The sequence below is a fragment of the Cryptomeria japonica genome, chromosome 3 (assembly GCF_030272615.1).
Source record: "Cryptomeria japonica chromosome 3, Sugi_1.0, whole genome shotgun sequence".
Classification (NCBI taxonomy): domain Eukaryota; kingdom Viridiplantae; phylum Streptophyta; class Pinopsida; order Cupressales; family Cupressaceae; genus Cryptomeria; species Cryptomeria japonica.
Window position 1 is genome coordinate 195,768,699 of NC_081407.1, and position 17,259 is coordinate 195,785,957.

At 36.0% G+C, this 17,259-nt stretch overlaps 1 protein-coding gene across 3 annotated transcripts in view; it reads left to right on the forward strand.

The window, feature by feature from the left end:
• The first annotated feature begins 3,270 nt into the window (after nucleotides 1–3,270).
• LOC131051856 (probable inactive ATP-dependent zinc metalloprotease FTSHI 3, chloroplastic) overlaps nucleotides 3,271–17,259 on the forward strand; it is a 49,335-nt gene continuing 35,346 nt past the window's right edge. Inside the window, exons 1-2 of one of the 3 annotated variants that reach the window (XM_057986457.2) lie at nucleotides 3,271–3,612; nucleotides 4,364–6,016. In XM_057986457.2, coding sequence (XP_057842440.2) covers nucleotides 4,751–6,016 — 1,266 coding nt within the window. In that variant the 5' untranslated portion in view covers nucleotides 3,271–3,612; nucleotides 4,364–4,750. The remainder of the gene's footprint in view (nucleotides 3,613–4,363; nucleotides 6,017–17,259) is intronic. The other 2 variants (XM_057986459.2, XM_057986458.2) reach the window with 2 other exon arrangements.

A 17,259-nucleotide genomic window follows, 5' to 3' on the forward strand; every position in this document is an offset into this window, starting at 1 on the left:
GTGAAAAGATGAAAGTTTGAGGCCATAGGCCCAGACTATACAAAAACAAAAACCCTAAAACAATAAACAAAGACTGAAACAAAACAAAATACGTAAAAGAGAGAGACAACAACATACCTAGAAAAAAATGACTTGAGAATAGTGAGAAGATGAGAAAACCCTATGAACTTTGCCTCTCAATCAGAAAGTTACAATGAAAAATGAAATAATAAAACCCAAGAAAAAAATCGAAAGGGATAAAAAGTCCTATTATAAAACAAACTTTAAAACATGTAAATGCCCCAAATTTTAGGTTCATGTGCCTGATTTACACTTAGATGTGTATTTTGAGTTCGTGGGTCTGGAATGCACTGTAGCCTGACACCTAGGTGTATAGTCAAGTTTAAAACCTGACAATAAACCTAAACAACCAAAATAACTGTTACTATTTACTAAGTTGTCATTAGTTTATGTCCAAAGTCATTCTATATACTCTAGTCGGTTATTACTACCGAAATATTCAGTCGGTAAGCACAGAGCAGTCGGTTATAGAAGAAAGAAGTCACAGAGTTTAGTATACACCGAGCTGTCTACCAAGTAACACTCTATGTCTATCGAGCAACAAAAATGGTATATCGAGTGAATATGAATCGAGTAAAACGTGTTAACAGATTCATTGAACCTAGACACATATGAGAAACGTGTTACAAAGATCAAGGAACAGGGAACCATTATCACATTGGAAATTGCACTTATAGATTTTATATGATTTTGAGGACATCTATCCAATGAAGTAATTTTGTATGGTTATTCATTTAATGAATTATGTTTGTAAGATTGAAGCATGAACAAGATCACCATCATAAGAGATCTATTTATACAACATAAATGAGGATCAAAATGTGTGTGAAGCAAGACATATGTGGAAAAGAAAATCATGGGAAAGCACTGAGTGTTATGACTGTTACGATTAACAAAGATACAAAGAGGTCACCGAGAAGGTTTTCAGAAAACAGTCAAGGAACATAGTAAACAGAAAGGTTTATTGAGTTAATTTATGGTTTACCGATAGTAAACAGAAAGGTTTACTGAGTTAATTTATGGTTTACCGAGGTATGCTATAAGTAAGGTAATTCCATTTTGAGCACATAGAATCTGCTATAACATTTCAGATGTGAAGTTGCAGATATTTTGTAAGATTTTGATTGTAATATTTTGAGTTGTAAGAGAAACCTTTAATAGGGTAAAAGACTCTAACAAAGTCTATAAATTATAAAGCCTTTAACCAGGTGCAACATTTAGAATAAGTGTTGTAAAATCCTTTAGCAAGGTAGATCTAAAGATCTTGATACTCCTAACAGGGTAAGCTATCAGAAATAGCTAAACATGTAGCTCTAACCGAGCAACCTTTATTATTGTAGTAGTGAAGTTGTGGGTGCCATCCCCACCGCAATTTTTCTCTCTAACAAGGAGTTTCTGCGTAACCAAAATATATGTGTTATGGAGTGAATCATGTATGATTGTTATTTGTTTGTTTTAGCATTATATTATGTTACAACAGTTTTCGGTTTATGCTTAACAGTAAAGTTATTGTTGAAGAAAAGATTTGAAGTATTGATTCACCCCTCCCCTCTCAGTACATTAGCTTTCCATATTGGGCCTAACAATAACAAGTAAAAATTAACTCTAAAATGATCCAAAAATGAATTAATCACTTAGCATAAAAAATGAGCTTAGAGTTTATGGGCCACAATTTGGACAAAAAATGTGGAGGCTATCCCAATTTCAATTTTGCCAAACTAAAATTGGGATAACACATTTATAACTCTTACATCTACTATTTTGAGGTGATGTATGAAATATATGAGCATAAACTATAAGTTCTTTATAAGCACATTGAGTACCTCTTTTGTTATGAAGTTGCTAAAAAGGGAAAAACCTATCTTTTCCTTCCCTATGCTAAGTTGTTGGGCAAAGACTAACAATCATTATCTTTCTTAGTGGTGTTTGGAGGGAACCTCAAACTTGAGGGTGAGGAATATGTTCCTATTGTTCAAGTCACTCAATGGAATCCCAACACTATTAAAAAAAATGTAGCCCTTCCATTTAGGTTGAAATGAGGAGGACAATGAATACTTCTTTTAATGAATCTCTTGCACTTTCATGGCTACTAATGCCTTACTACTTGTAGAGTTGAGACATAATTGGATATTATAGTATAGTTTATTATAATTTGGCCTTTTTTTTCATAATCTATCTTGTTTGATGGTCATGAAATGCTATTAGGAACTATGTATTATTATCTAGTTATTAAAGAGCTCTCTAATCCATAAGAAGTGTACAAACCTAAAATATCAAAACTCAAATTTAAATTCACCAGACAAATTTGCAATGAATAAAACAAATCAAATGCACCAATCAAGAAACACTAAAGAAAATTGAAATGAAATGTCTACACAAAATTCAAGGATGCTAAACAACAATCAATACCTATTTCAATCATCTATTATCTAAACTAGAGTTCTTGCAAAGCCTTAACATTGATTAAATCACAAAGAATCATAGCAACTGCAAATCGAAAGAAATTTTAATGAGCATACAAATTCCCAACACAATAACTTTTGTATTGTATTGCAATTAAAAAAATTAAATATTATCATATTGTAATTGAGAAATATATTAAATGTTATTGTAATTTTTTATGATAGTGTAATTAAAAAATATATTGTAATTGAAAAAGATATTAAATGTTATTGTAATTTTTTTTTTGGAATCGATAATACGCTGAAGCCACAATATTTTGAATTATTATTATTATTATTATTATGTTTGATTAGATTGACCCTAGACCTTCCCTATTTTTATGGAAGGCCAAGAGTCACAACTTAGAATTCATTTTAAATGTCCAATTAAGCTCAACCCCTTAGACTTATTGTAATTTTTTATTATAGTGTAATTAAAAAATATTAAATGCCATCATCCATTTGTATCTATCAATTTTTTATATTTTTTTGGTTAACAAAAAATTCTACATAACAAAGCAAACCAATTAACTAATGATATTTCAAATAAATAATATTATTTCATTTAAATAATATATTAATAATTCCCTATTATTTCTTTTAGAGTAATTATTTAGTAGAGACTATAAAGAGTTTCTGCTAATTTAATTGTGGTGAGTGTAGCATATGATGTTGGGCTTCTCTTACATAAATTTTTTCATTGATCATTAAAAATCATTGAACCATTCCACATTTATGAAATCTCTAAAATATAACTTAAGGCATGATAGAAATTTAAGTAAAAATCTACTTACCGTATAACAAGAGCCTGGGTGATGCGGAGTTAGGACGCACCGTAGATAACTAGGTACGCAGGAGTGGAAGAGGATCATCCTTGAATAACCTCACTGGGTAAACCTCAATCCTTCTGGGAAATACGGTACAAAGGAGTAGGATGTAGCACAGGAGAAAATGGAGATTACAGATATTCACTTTACTGTTACCTTGAATAATCCTATCTCAAATCTTATCAACGCAGAGCAGAGCATAAGGGTTGGTTTGTGACACTCAACTGATTCAAACATTAACATATTTACTATGTACAATCCACGGGTGCCAAAGCGTTCTACAGGTTAGTGTTTACAAAGCTATCGTGTATTCCTGCAGTAATTGTCTTTTCAGTGTTCTGTTCAAATATCTATTCATTTACAGCGAAAAGAGATTGGAAGGCAAATTTTGTGTGTTCAAATTTGTAGCCTGTGAACGTCTGAATACGTACTCTTAAATTATGGAGCTATTTTTAAAATGTTTTGAATACATTAGGAATGATGAAATTTTAGTGTTGGACAAATTATAAACAGACTGTTTTCAGATGCTATCTTGCAAGTAAATAGTTGATTTGATTTAGGGTTCAGGGCTTTGATGATTTGACTTAGTTAGGAACAGAATGTTGAATTTTGAAGTTATTTTAGAACAGAGAAGGCATTTTTCAAAGCTCGACTGGTGTGGTTGTTCTTTCCAGTTTTTGTAATTGATTATGTGAACAACTTGCAGCTTATTACTATTGGACATTTTATATGTGTAGCTTTTGCCATTTGGCTAAATTTTCACAAAAAATTGAAGACTTGATTTGCCAATTTGTAGATTTTTGAGAAACTTTTGGTCAACTTTTGCTAAATAATGTACATAAACTTGTTACATTTGCCAAGATATGCATGTATCAATAGAAAATTTTGTATCTTTCTACATAATATGCCTACGATACACCTAATTGTAACTTGTTTGGACTGAAAAGATTTGCCTACCAATCCAGAACTTGTAAATTAACTTTCTATTATTCAAAAATTTGATGGAGTAAGATCTACCAATTATATTGTATGCAGGTGACAGTTTATGGTCAAATTTTTAGTAAAGTTTCAGTTTCTGTTGTTGCTTCCAATGAAGATTATCATTGAACCTTTTTACAGATCAGTGAATTTTATTACAGTTTCCAAATTGATATGTATAGATTGGATTTGATAAATTACTAGTAGTTGTGTGGATTCAGATCATCCATACTGCCATATCAGGGGGTGCAAGTGCCACATCTGCCAACGATCATTAGCAGTTTTTGAATTTTTCAAACTCACCTTCACAGCAACAACAGCAAACTTATTAGCCAGTAGAAGTTTGTTATAAATCATGGGCACCGTCTATCTGAAAGGTTATGATGACCTTTGAACTGAGTAGAAAAAGTTCCAAAGTACCTGATAAGCACAGGTGATCTTCAGATGGCGCAGTGCCCAGCGCTTGCCATTCCTTGCCTGGTACCTTCTAGCAATAAGAAAATGTGGAGTGGTTTTCCAGACTGTTTTCAAGCATCTCCAAAAGATAACACATTGAAATGCAAGCAGATAAGGAAGAATTTATACATCAAAAGCAAGCGAAATCTTTTATTATCTCCTCTGCCAAAAGTCAAGGTTGTTAAAGCTTTAGCCTTGCAGGGTTCAAGGACATTTCAATACTCTTGGTTGTTTGCACACGATAGAGAGCATTCTTGTCTTGCCTTGAAGACTTCAACTCCCAGGAAGGAGCTTCAGGTCACTGAATTGCGATACAAACTACGTATTCAGTGTAATTATGAGAAGCAAAATGGTAAGGGCAATGCCTTGGGTAAATCCTCTGTTCCTGATCAAGAGAATCTCCCTTCCAATAAAAAAAAGCATCAGCATCCAAAGGAATCATTGTTTTTTATATTGCAGGGGAGAGCACGAATGTTATTACAAAATTTAAGGAAATGCTCACCGCATGCTATTATAAAAGCTCTGATGGTATTTTTGCGGCAGTATTCAAGACAGGTAGCCATTTCAACTGCAGTGGGTAGTGTCCTCGGATTTTGTTGTTTGGGCCTTAAGCTCACAGCAGTTCCTTCTTCTGAGATAGCTCCTTATTCAGACTTGGTTAGGAGTTTGCAAGCTGGAAGAGTAACAAATGTTTTGTTTGAAGAAGGTTCGCGCCGAATATTTTTTAATACACATTGCCACATCCAAGATAAACTGCAATCAATAGAAAAATTAGCAGATAACACTGAAAGTAACATGACTGCAGTGAGTGGGACCAAGTTTGAAGATGCCAGAAATGACCTAGAAACTCATGTAGCACGAGATGGTGGGAATCTAGCTGGAGAAACTAACAAGTTCCTGTTAGAGGAGCAAAACAGAAAAAGAAGTGACCTGTCCTCCAAAATCACCCAAATGAATAATCGAACGTGGCAATATGCTACAAGAAGAGTAGAACATGATGAGAGCTACCTACTGAGTCTAATGAGAGAGCATGGAACCATATATAGCTCTGCTCCCCAACCATTAAGTGCATCTTTAAGGAGCATTTTGATCACAGTAATGTCCCTTTGGATACCTTTAACTCCTATGATATGGATATTACTTAGGCAGATTTCTCCTAACACCTCATCTGCAAAAAAGCGTCGTTCAAGCAAGCAAATGGTAAAGTTCGAGGATGTTGCAGGTGTTGATGCTGCAAAGGCAGAACTTATGGAGGTAAGTTATATTTTTGTTGTTTTTTTATTTATTTGTGTTTTTATTTTTATCATGATTAGATCACTACACACAACAGTTTAGGGAATGATAAGAATTATTTCACATTAGTTTACAGGCATAAGAGGCATATTTTTGTCCAACATTATTCCTTTTTAAACCTGAAATACTTATTTCTCTAGAATTCATCTGTGAAATTCATAAGGAAGTCTTTGTTCTCTTTGTACCACATATTTATAAATCAGGTCATTTTATTATCATATATATCAGTATTGATATGTTTGTGTGTCACTCATACTGTCGTTCTGTTGGCGAGGGTGCCAACAGCAGAAATTATGAAAGAAACTATGTTAATGTCCATGAGTTACCAATATAGGTTCATGAGGCTCATAGAGTACAATCAATTATAGAAGAGAACTTCTTAATAAAAAGACCCTTGGTTAGGAAAATTAATGAAATCAGTACTCCATGGTGTTAGATTTTAGGATCAGATTTAATATAAAGCAGAAAAAATCAACACAACACTTTTACCCTGGGAAAACCCTCCTTCTCGAGGGAGAAAAAACCCAGCAATATATATCTCTTCTTATATCAGAATAATAAGTAAGAAATCTGCTTACAGAATCAGGCCTTACGCAAGGCTGAGTATATCCAATGAATGGAGACACTTCTCCTTGATGCTTAATACAAATGAAGATACTTCTTGAATTCGGACCTACTGCAAGGAAAGGCGAACTTCTTCTGCTATTTTGGAGATGCAAGTGATTGAAAATGATTGATATCTAAATGACATGTCTTCACCTTCTTTATATACCAGGAAGGACAGCCTCTTCTCTAGGTCGGCCCCTAGAGAATATAAATAATTAAACAACTTCTTCTCTAGGTCGGCCCCTCTTGAGAATACAAATAATTATTAACATAAGAAGACCGACCTGCCAATAGAAAAATATCTTCTGATGCTATAAAACGCTAACACTCCCTCTTAGCTAGGAAGATATTTTCCCGGTATCTACGTCATGGAGTCTCTCAACATGACGCCCACAATGGCTACACCCATTTGTGGAAGAAGTCAAAGGTTCATCATGGAGTCTCTCAACGTGATGTCGTCATGGAGTCTCTCAACATGACGTCCACCATGGCTACTCCCATGTGTGGAAAGAACCATGTGCACAAGTGCCCATCATGGAGTCACTCAATGTGATGTCGTCATGGAGTCTCTCAACATGATGTCCACCATGGCTATTCCCATGTGTGGAAAAACACAAGTACAAAGGATTCATCACAGAGTCTCTCAACATGATGTTGTCATGGAGTCTCTGAACATGACATCCACCATGGCTACTCCCATGTGTGGAAAGAACTACATCTCCGTCTCAGAGATGAACAAGGGCTCGCACCTCATATTTCTCAATCTCAGAGAAATATACACTACAAGGGCTTTCACCTCATGTTTCTCTGTCTTAGTGAAATATACATTACAACAATTCTTCATGATGATGTGACTCCCTCTGAAGCTACAACAATCTTCTGACCTCCTTGTCCGAGATTGCCTCTGTTGGTTTGTCAGACTCCTTTTGAATCTCCAAGTACTTGCATCGACCTTCTGACCTCCTTGTCCAAGGTTGCCTTTGATGGTTTGTCAGACTCCCTTTGAATGTTATTTCCTCCTCTTTGAAGAACTGATCTCAATCTGTATAGGTTCTTCTTCTTTGAGAGATGTCTCAACTCAATCCCATGGCTGCAAGCTGTGTCTCCATACATTTCTTCAGCTTGCATGACTTCCTCACAAGATGCATCAAGCTTTTCCTCCCTTGAATTCCTTATGCAATCTCTCATCATCCTTTTGCTCCTTGATCTATTCTGGAAGCATTTTAGAGAGAGATTAATAATAGCTCAAAGAATCAAGCTACCCGAAGAGAAGGAAATAGACCAATGCTGGAAGCATACATGATTCACTATTACCAATGTTATTGCATGAATTATTATTAACTACAGAAAATTCATGATCATTAGTCAAAGGTACAAACAAAAAAATACTTATCTCTTTATTGTTGGTACACTATTGAACTAGACCTGTAGCTGTGTCTCATCTTTGCCACCTTCAGTGTTGCCATCCATGCAACCAACCTCACAATTTCACAAAGAATAGGGATGGACGCAGCTAAATTAGCCTGTTTCCGTCACTGCCCCTTTCAAATCAAGAAGTGCTGCAAGGGCCTATTGTGATGCTCATTTCACTTCATCTTTACCTTCAAAGGATCTGCCCTTTGGTCTGTAATAATTTGCTACCTCAGATCTGCCATACTTTGCCTTCAAGATCTGCAATATTGATCACCACTGCCATATCTTAATCCTGATTTTAGAATCCTTTGAATAGAAGAACAGGAGAGCTTCAAACAGGTCTCCAAATAGTCTGCCAGCCCAATATATCACCCAAGTCCTATGACTTTCCTTTTATTTGCTAAGTACTGATCATAAATATGTCAGTATCTGGCTTCTTCTGAACTAGAATATTGAGATTGTATTAAATTATTGATGAAATTTACAATGATATTTCCTTGGCGTTGGAAGTCGCCAAGCTGAAGATAATTAATTCCACGGTAATGGCAGTATCTGGCAATGTTTGAATTCCTCAGCTCAGTCAATACTTCTGCAAAGAAGAATCCAAATACTCGATTATTTCTTTTGATAGAAGCCACAATTTGGTTTAGGACACTCACACGCAGCAAACAGAACCTACAACATGCTGCCAGCAACCTTTGCCAAGGTTGCTGTGATTCAGAACTGCAATCTCCAGATTATATGCCGCCTGTGTATAAAATACTTTGAACTCAAAGATAGAGTCGTGGTTTTAGGGTAAACTTCAAATAAAATGTTGTCCTTGGTGGTAGTTGCGCTAGGCCAGAGGGATTTCCACAACACAAAAAAAATAATTCCCAACCTTTTGTAATCGCCTCCGAAAAAATCCACCGCTGTTAATAGCTCTGCAAATAATATCCAACCCTAGAGAGCACTTGTCATGTTGGAATCAACCCAACACATCAAAACAATATCGCTGCCAAGGCTTATAATATTATTTGCCAATACTTAGGTGAAAGCTCTCTGCTACAATATAGTTTTGGCCTCCAATAGAAATATCCTTCATATAACCCTTACGCCCAAATTAACATTTCACGGGTTAACATCAATCGTCAATGAGAATTATCGGCCAACCAGAAATATGAAGCGAATTTTAGGCAATATAATCTTTTACATCCGAAAAACAGTGATTCAAGCTCCATCAAACCATCCTTGTAAAAATAACTCTTATTGAAATCTTTGACTGAAATGGAATAAATCGTTGTACTTCATGATGGCATGATAACATCAGCGTTTTGCCTCTCCCTCTCAGGAACCTTCACAACTTGAAGGCTTTTACTGCTTAGCCAAATCTGATCAGATCTTTTCTAAACCTGGCTTTGATACAATGTTAGATTTTAGTATCAGATTTAACATAAAGCAGAAAAAATCAACACAGCACTTTTACCCTGGGAAAACCCTCCTTCTTGAGGGAGAAAAAACCCAGCAATATATATCTCTTCTTATATCAGAATAATAAGAGCAGAAATCTGCTTACAGAATCAGGCCTTACACTAGGCTGAGTATATACAATGAATGGAGACACTTGTCCTTGATGCTGAATACAAATGAAGATACTTCTTCTTGAATTCGACTGCTGCAAGGAAAGGCGAACTTCTTCTGCTATTTTGGAGATGCAAGTGATTGAAAATGATTGATATCTAAATGACGTGTCTTCACCTTCTTTACATACCAGGAATGACAACTTCTTTAGGTCGGCCCCTAGAGAATATAAATAATTAAACAACCTATTCTCTAGGTCGGCCCCTCTTGAGAATACAAATAATTATTAACATAAGAAGACCGACCTGCCTATAGAAAAATATCTTCTGACGCTTGTTGATGTGTTTTTCATACACATGCGAACACATAATAAAATACCTAAAGGTACCTTATCCTCTCTTGAGCAAAGTTTCCCGACTGCTGAAGATCTCGCCGAAGGATCAGTCGAGGTAACTCCAAGGTTCTTGTATGTAGGTTCTCTACTCGTGGATAAGCTCTTTGTGGTATGATGTGATTTTGCTGGAATCACAAGGGGACTTACACTTGATGACTGAACGTCTGATTTGCTTTGAATATTGCTGGAGCATAGGATTTCACTAGTCTAGATTTAAAAAAAAAAGGAAAAGGATGATGGCGGGGAAAGGATCTAATTCTGACACTAAGAATGTAGGAGCAATGAATAACCTTTGATGAAATTCTAACTAAGTCTTGTTTTGACATCCCAGGACCATCTCCACAAGGTTAGTGCGATCTTCAGAGGAAAGCTTTATAATGTTCAGATCATCGCTACAGGCATAGACACCATTAGGCTGGTGCATATCAGTGAAGAAGCAACAATTGAAGTTAAGCTTAAGCTGAATGATTCCAGTTGACTACACAAGGCAAGTTGCCTGCAATCAACAAACTGCTAGTAGTATGGATATACAAATTTCACCATCAGTCAAACACATTTCTTCCACTCATCTAATAACATGAAATCAAATCTGAGAAGTATAGAGACCATGCAAATTGTTGAATCGACCCATAGATTTCACCATTTCTTAAATGAAGTTTTACAAGTCTTTTACAACAACATCTTGGCAACAATCTTTGCCCTCTCTTTCTATTCTACTCTAACTATTTCTTATTCTCTAACTATTCACTACTAGCTATTCTAACCTCTATGAACTAACTATTAGCCTTTACAAATGAGGAGCCAGGGCTTATATAGCGCCCTCAATACAAATTGATGGCTCAGATCAACTTGAAATCAATGGCCGAGATCTTACAATGAAAACCCTAATTAGGGTTTGTTACAACAAACTCAATTCTGGCCAATGAAACAATTGTATTGTTTGGACACATATGTTCTCTGGAATATTCGACCAATAGAGAACTGGGGTAGGTACATCGAAGTTTGTGCCATCTCCAATGAGTCAGGTACATTGAATCCGGACACGCTGAGGTGGACCAATCCGACTGGAGGAGTGATGACTGGGATGCCACCTTGTCTGACACTTGCAACTTGGTAGATATTCAATTTAATGATGCTGAGAAGCTAACTTTAGTTAACTCTTCTGGAACTGTCTGCTTCTTCAACGAACCCTTGCTTTAACCTCCTTTGTCTTTGATGTGCAGGATGGATGGTGTACCTTTCCTTCAAATGTTGGACTGGAAGAGGTTGTCCCTGATGATGCTGGACCGGAGAAGGCCGTCCTTGTTGATGCTGGACTGGAGAAGGTCGTCCTTGTCTTGGCTTGATCTTCTTTTATCTGCAAAAACAAATCAAAAGATGATTAAGGACATAATAAATTCATTTCAAGATAGTATTTCACACCTTAAATCACCAACAAAAGATATTAAAATGAAGTTAGTTCAAGACTTCTTTCCAGGGACAGGCCCTATAAGAATTTCGCCCTGGACCCTCTGGACGGGTCAGGAGCGAATTTTGCATTTTTGGACAAATTCCATCATGTCCTTACTCCAAAATGTCTTCCAAGGCAAGCATACGCTATCCTTCTCCTCACCAAAGGCTAGGAATCTACAACCTGATCTTCCTCATGGGCAAACTAGGTGATTTTGGGAATTTCGCTCTGGACCCTTTGGAAGGGTCAGGAGTGAAATTCAAGTTTTAAGCTTGGTCCTTCATCTTCTTCACTTCATCTGGACTCCCTCATATCGAATCCACTCCTCAACTTAGCAACATTGGTTTGATCTTCATAAGGCCCAAAAAGGAGAATTCGCTCAAAAACTTAGCCAGGAACAGGACCTATCTAGGATTTCGCTCTGGACCCTCTGGAAGGGTCAGGAGCGAAAATCCTTTCTTAGCTCAAAATCTACATTTTTGGTGGCCAAAATCCATTCAAAGGCAATCTTAAGGGCTTGTCTTACCTAGGTCTAAGCTTGGCCTGGCACAAATTTTAGAGAAAATGATGGGTTTTAGGATTTTCGCTCTGGACCCTTTGGAAGGGTCAGGAGCGAATTTCTTGCTTGTAGTTCACTTCTTCATTATTTCAACTTCAATCCACCTCACAAGGCAAGGAAACACTTCACTTCTTTCATCCAACCTAAGTTTAACTTGATTTTGCAAGGCAAAATAGGTGATTGAAGGATTTTCGCCCTGGACCCTTTGGAAGGGTCAGGAGCGAAAATCTAATTTTAGGGCTATTTCTCCATTCTTTCAACTTGATCTCACCTCCAAGACTAAGGACACATTGCCTCACTCCTATCTAGGCCATAAAAATCAAAATGTTAACTTGTCTTGCAAAGAAAGTAGGTGATCCTAGGATTTTTCGCTCTGGACCCTTTGGAAGGGTCAGGAGCGAAATCCTTGGTTTGGGCCAATTTCCATCATTTTTTAAAACCAATTAACTTCAAAAGGGCAAGAACATGTCTCCTCGCACCCATCCAAGCCATGAAAACCTAACTTTTGACTAGACTTGCAAGGAAAATAGGTGGTTTTAAGATTTTCGCTCTGGACCCTTTGGAAGGGTCAGGAGTGAAATTCTCATTTTGGCTCAATTCCTTCAAACTTGATAATTATTGACCATTCAAGGACATGCCTAAGGACTTCTTTAATCATGATCCACACTAGATTTGGCATGAAACTAAGGGAAAAGATAGGTTTTACACAATTTCGCCTTGGATCCTTTGGAAGGGTCAGGAGCGATTTTCCTTTTCTAGCCCTAAATCATCATTTTTTCAATCCCAATCTTCTTTGCAAGGTGAAATTTCATCTCTTTTTGCCTTAGGAACAAAGTTTTAAGCTCAAGCAAGGTTAAAAATATATGCTTGTAAGGAATTTCGCCTTGGACCCTTTGGAAGGGTCAGGAGCGAAATTTCCTTCCTTGGCCAAAACACTATTTCCTTAACTCCTTCAAACATCCTTAAGGGTTTCAATATGCCCATTCTCTCTTTCAACATGCCTTGGACATCAAAACTTGGCCAAATAAGGAAAGAAATGAGGTCTAGGAGGATTTTCGCTCTGGACCCTTTGGAAGGGTGAGGAGCGAAAATCTCATTCTTGACTTGATCCTTCATCTTTTCAACTCCAATCTTCTCTGGAAGGTAACAAAACATCATTCTTCACCCAGGTGACAAGGTTTGTGGTCTAAGCAAGGTCAAAAAAATAGGCTTGCAAGGAATTTCGCTATGGACCCTTTGGAAGGGTCAGGAGCGAAATTCCTATTTTTGGACAAGATCCTCACTTTTCAAAACACTTCTCAAGGCAAGAACACATCAAGACTCACACACAATGCCTAATAAACCAATGCCCATCCAAAACAAGGAAGGAAAATGAGGGTTATAAGGATTTTTGCTTTGGACCCTTTGGAAGGGTCAGGAGCGAAATTCCTCTCCCGGGCTAGAATCCATCATCCCAAGGTCTAAAATCTCCTCTCCAAGGCAAAGTTGCATCAAACCTTCTCAATTATGCCTGAAAAGTCTACAAACTTGGTCAAGCTAAGGAGAAAAATAGAGGAAATATGAATTTCGCTCTGGACCCTTTGGAAGGGTCAGGAGCGAAATTCACCTTAGGCCATGATCCTGACTTCATTTTTTCGCATTTCTTCATTCAAACAAGTGCTTTTGCCTTCATTCAAGCCTAGGAATGCGTTAGTTCTAGGTTTTGGTCAAAGTAGAATGTCTTATGGAGAATTTCGCTTTGGACCCTTTGGAAGGGTCAGAAGCGAAATTTGACATTTTGGACTCTCCGTCAAGATCATTTTATGGAACATAACATTTAAGTATAAGTGACTTTAAGTTATATTCCATATATACTTCCAGGATGTTTGAGAGTGCTTTCGGACCTCCAGGAGTTATATTGCAAAATCTAGTTTTTGGAGGATTCTTCAGTTTTCCAGATTTAGTCAAATTTCAGGATCAGGACATTCCAGACTTAGCCAAATTTTAGGATCAGGGCATTCCAGACTTAGCCAAATTTTAGGGCATTTGAAGATCAGGATGACCTTCCAGACTTCATCACTCACCAACTTGACCTAGCTCGGACCTTCAAGAATGATACCCACTCACAAAGCAAGACACAATTAGCATCAAGAGCAAAACCATGCCCTAAGGAAGACTCTCAAAGAAACCCTAACCTTGAGCACCTGCTGACTCCCCTGGCTCAAGCAAAGCCTACCATCCTATTGATCCCCTAGCGACACTCAAAATGCAAAGGCTAACAGACAAACCCTAAACACCTAGAAAACAAACCCCAAAAAGAAAAAAAAAAGTAGGGGTCCCCATTTGCAATGGGGCGATGTGTGAATACGTCACAGCAACGCTATAAAACACTAACACATGGAATCTCTAGGATTGGGAACGAGTTCTATTAGATTTTATAGGATCATCTTTTGCACCATTCAATGTTCCAATATCAGCCATTTTGTAGACAATCTAAGCAAATGCACTTATTGTTTCCAAAGATGATAACACCTATAGCCATTTATCATTTGTAAAAAGAGTAGTAGGTGTTAGGACTAGGGATGATGTTCACCTTGCAGTTTTTTTAGACTGTTGAAATATATTTATTTAATAGTTGATTATGTGCACATCTTATAGGATTATGTGTACACTTGGCATGAGGTGGAAGGGACCTATTGACAATTTATGATGTTGAAATATGTCTAAGAAGCATTTATGATATTGTAAGAGGTCTAAGAAAGCATCTATAACAATGTGAAGAAGTTGGTTGCATTTTTTGGACTTGGGGGGTCACTATTTCAGTATTTTGTCCATTAGTGGGTTGTTTTCATCCTTTACTGGAGTTGGACGACTAAGCTCATGAGAAAGGTCTTCAAGCTTCTAGAAAGATGCTTGCAATTCTCAAATATATGCCATGATGTATTTTTTTGCATGTTGACTGTAATGCCCGCCAAAATACCCTAGAGAAATAATCATAATCTAACCACAAATAGAGATAATTTTTTTTAAACATCTATTAATGCAACATGAACAACTACCATAAACATTTCAAATGCATCATTTACTATCTACTACATTGCTTAGAACCTCATGAACATAATCATAGCATCATATAACACAAGCAGAAATAATAATAACATAACAACTATCATCTCATCACATATTTCATTCATATATCCTTTCTCTAGGGTACTTTAATGTCACTACTTGATAACAACATCTACATACTATCCTACTTCCCATTTAACCTCAATCTCTAAGCTCATTTTAAAACATCAAATCAAATGTTCCTAAATCCCATTCTTACATTAATAATCTAACACATTATAAATCCATATAACCATCTCTATGAATAGGGCTAGATCATTTCCTTAAGAATCATATTACATATCATCAAGATTACTTTCACATTCATATACATGAGTTATAACAGCTAGTACTAACCTTTTTTAAATATGATTCCATATTGTACCATATATAACGAATCTATCTCATGGACTCAAATACAGCAAGGATACATATGCACTAATCCTTTTCTTGTTCCATCATAGAGTCTCAAACTCTTTATTACAAGATGAACATCCAGTACAACTTAGAACATACAATGAATACATCTTCTTTGCATTACAAGTTCATAGTCTCTACTACTACATCATATCCTAATGCATAATAATACAAGTTACATAAGTACATAACCTTCTTTCACATTTACAAGTCATCATGATACAATGTTATCAAAATCCCATAAGCAATATAATCCATCATAAATAATGAGCACATATAAATCATCAAATATAGATTCATCATCGATATAGTCTAAGATGTAGATGCATCAATCATCCACATAAATCATCAAATAGCATATGTCCACATAAAGTATCATCATTGATATCATCTGAGATATAAACAAAGTCATAAGTAATCATCAAAACATCAACCGCATGTCTGAATAAGTCTATTGATGCATAAATCAAAATGCAAATCTAGGAGGGACACTACGTTGACTACTTGAATCCTGGATTGAGTCCATTATATGTTTTCCTAGATTATATTTGTTTATATATTGAGGCCTTGGGATAGTAGATTGTATCTTTTACAGGTTATGTTATGTTGCTGAAATGAAGAGGGAAGTTTTGTTGATGGGCTCATTCATTAGATATTAATACAAACTTTCATTCAATTTCTGCCATGTTATTTCCATTTCCATACATCTTTTGTAACTGTTAAATGAATTTGTAAGCACTAAGGATCAAAATTTTTTACTATATTTTTACTTGAATTATTAACATTTGGTATCACAATTTGGTTGGCTTGACTAGAGAAAGGGGTGCTTCTTTTGAAATATTGTTGGGTTTTTTGTTGGAGTGGGACCTTTTGTGTTTTTTATGATAGAGATCATTCTCATCTAGATTAGAGATCGAGAAGCTCAATGGCATAGGATATGAACTCTGGAAGCTAAAGATGGAGTATCTCTTAAAAGAAAGTGATCAATGGATATGAGGGAAAAATGAGAGCAAACTTGAAGGTATCTTGAATAGAGGTTGGGTAAGGGTTACTAAGAAAGCTTGAGGTACTATAAGGCTATGTCTTTTTGATTTTGTTCTCTTGAAACTACCACACTTCAGTTGTGGAAGAGACCATGAGTCTCTTGAACGAATTGTATCTTAACAGAAAACTATATTCATTAAAAAATGAAGGAGACCTTGTCGTAGAACACTTTAATGCTTTCAATATAATCTTGAGTTAATTACAATCTATTGATATTAAGATAGAGGAAGAGGATAAATGCATTTTTTTAATCTATACATTATTTGATTCTTGAGAGAATTTAATTGTTTCTTTTAGCAATTTTGCCAAAGATTTGAAACTAGACAAACCTTATTGCTACCTTGCTTAAAGAGGAGATTTAGAGAAAGTCAAATGATGACTGTACAAAGGAGCCATTGAATGCGAGGAAAAGACTTAAGGAAGAAGTAGTGGTAAGCAAAATGATGCTAAGGGTAAGTTCAAGGATGGATTTAAATCAAAGGGTAGATCCAAAACCTTTGGTAAGAGTAGGTTGAGATATTGACAATTTGACACTACAAAAGCGTGGCCATCTCAAGAAAGAATATAGTAATAGTAAAAAGAATAATGATCCTCAATATATAAATCTTTAGATGATGAAGTGATGTCTTGTTTATTTCAGTTAACTTGTCTTGTGATAACTCTTGGTTAATAGA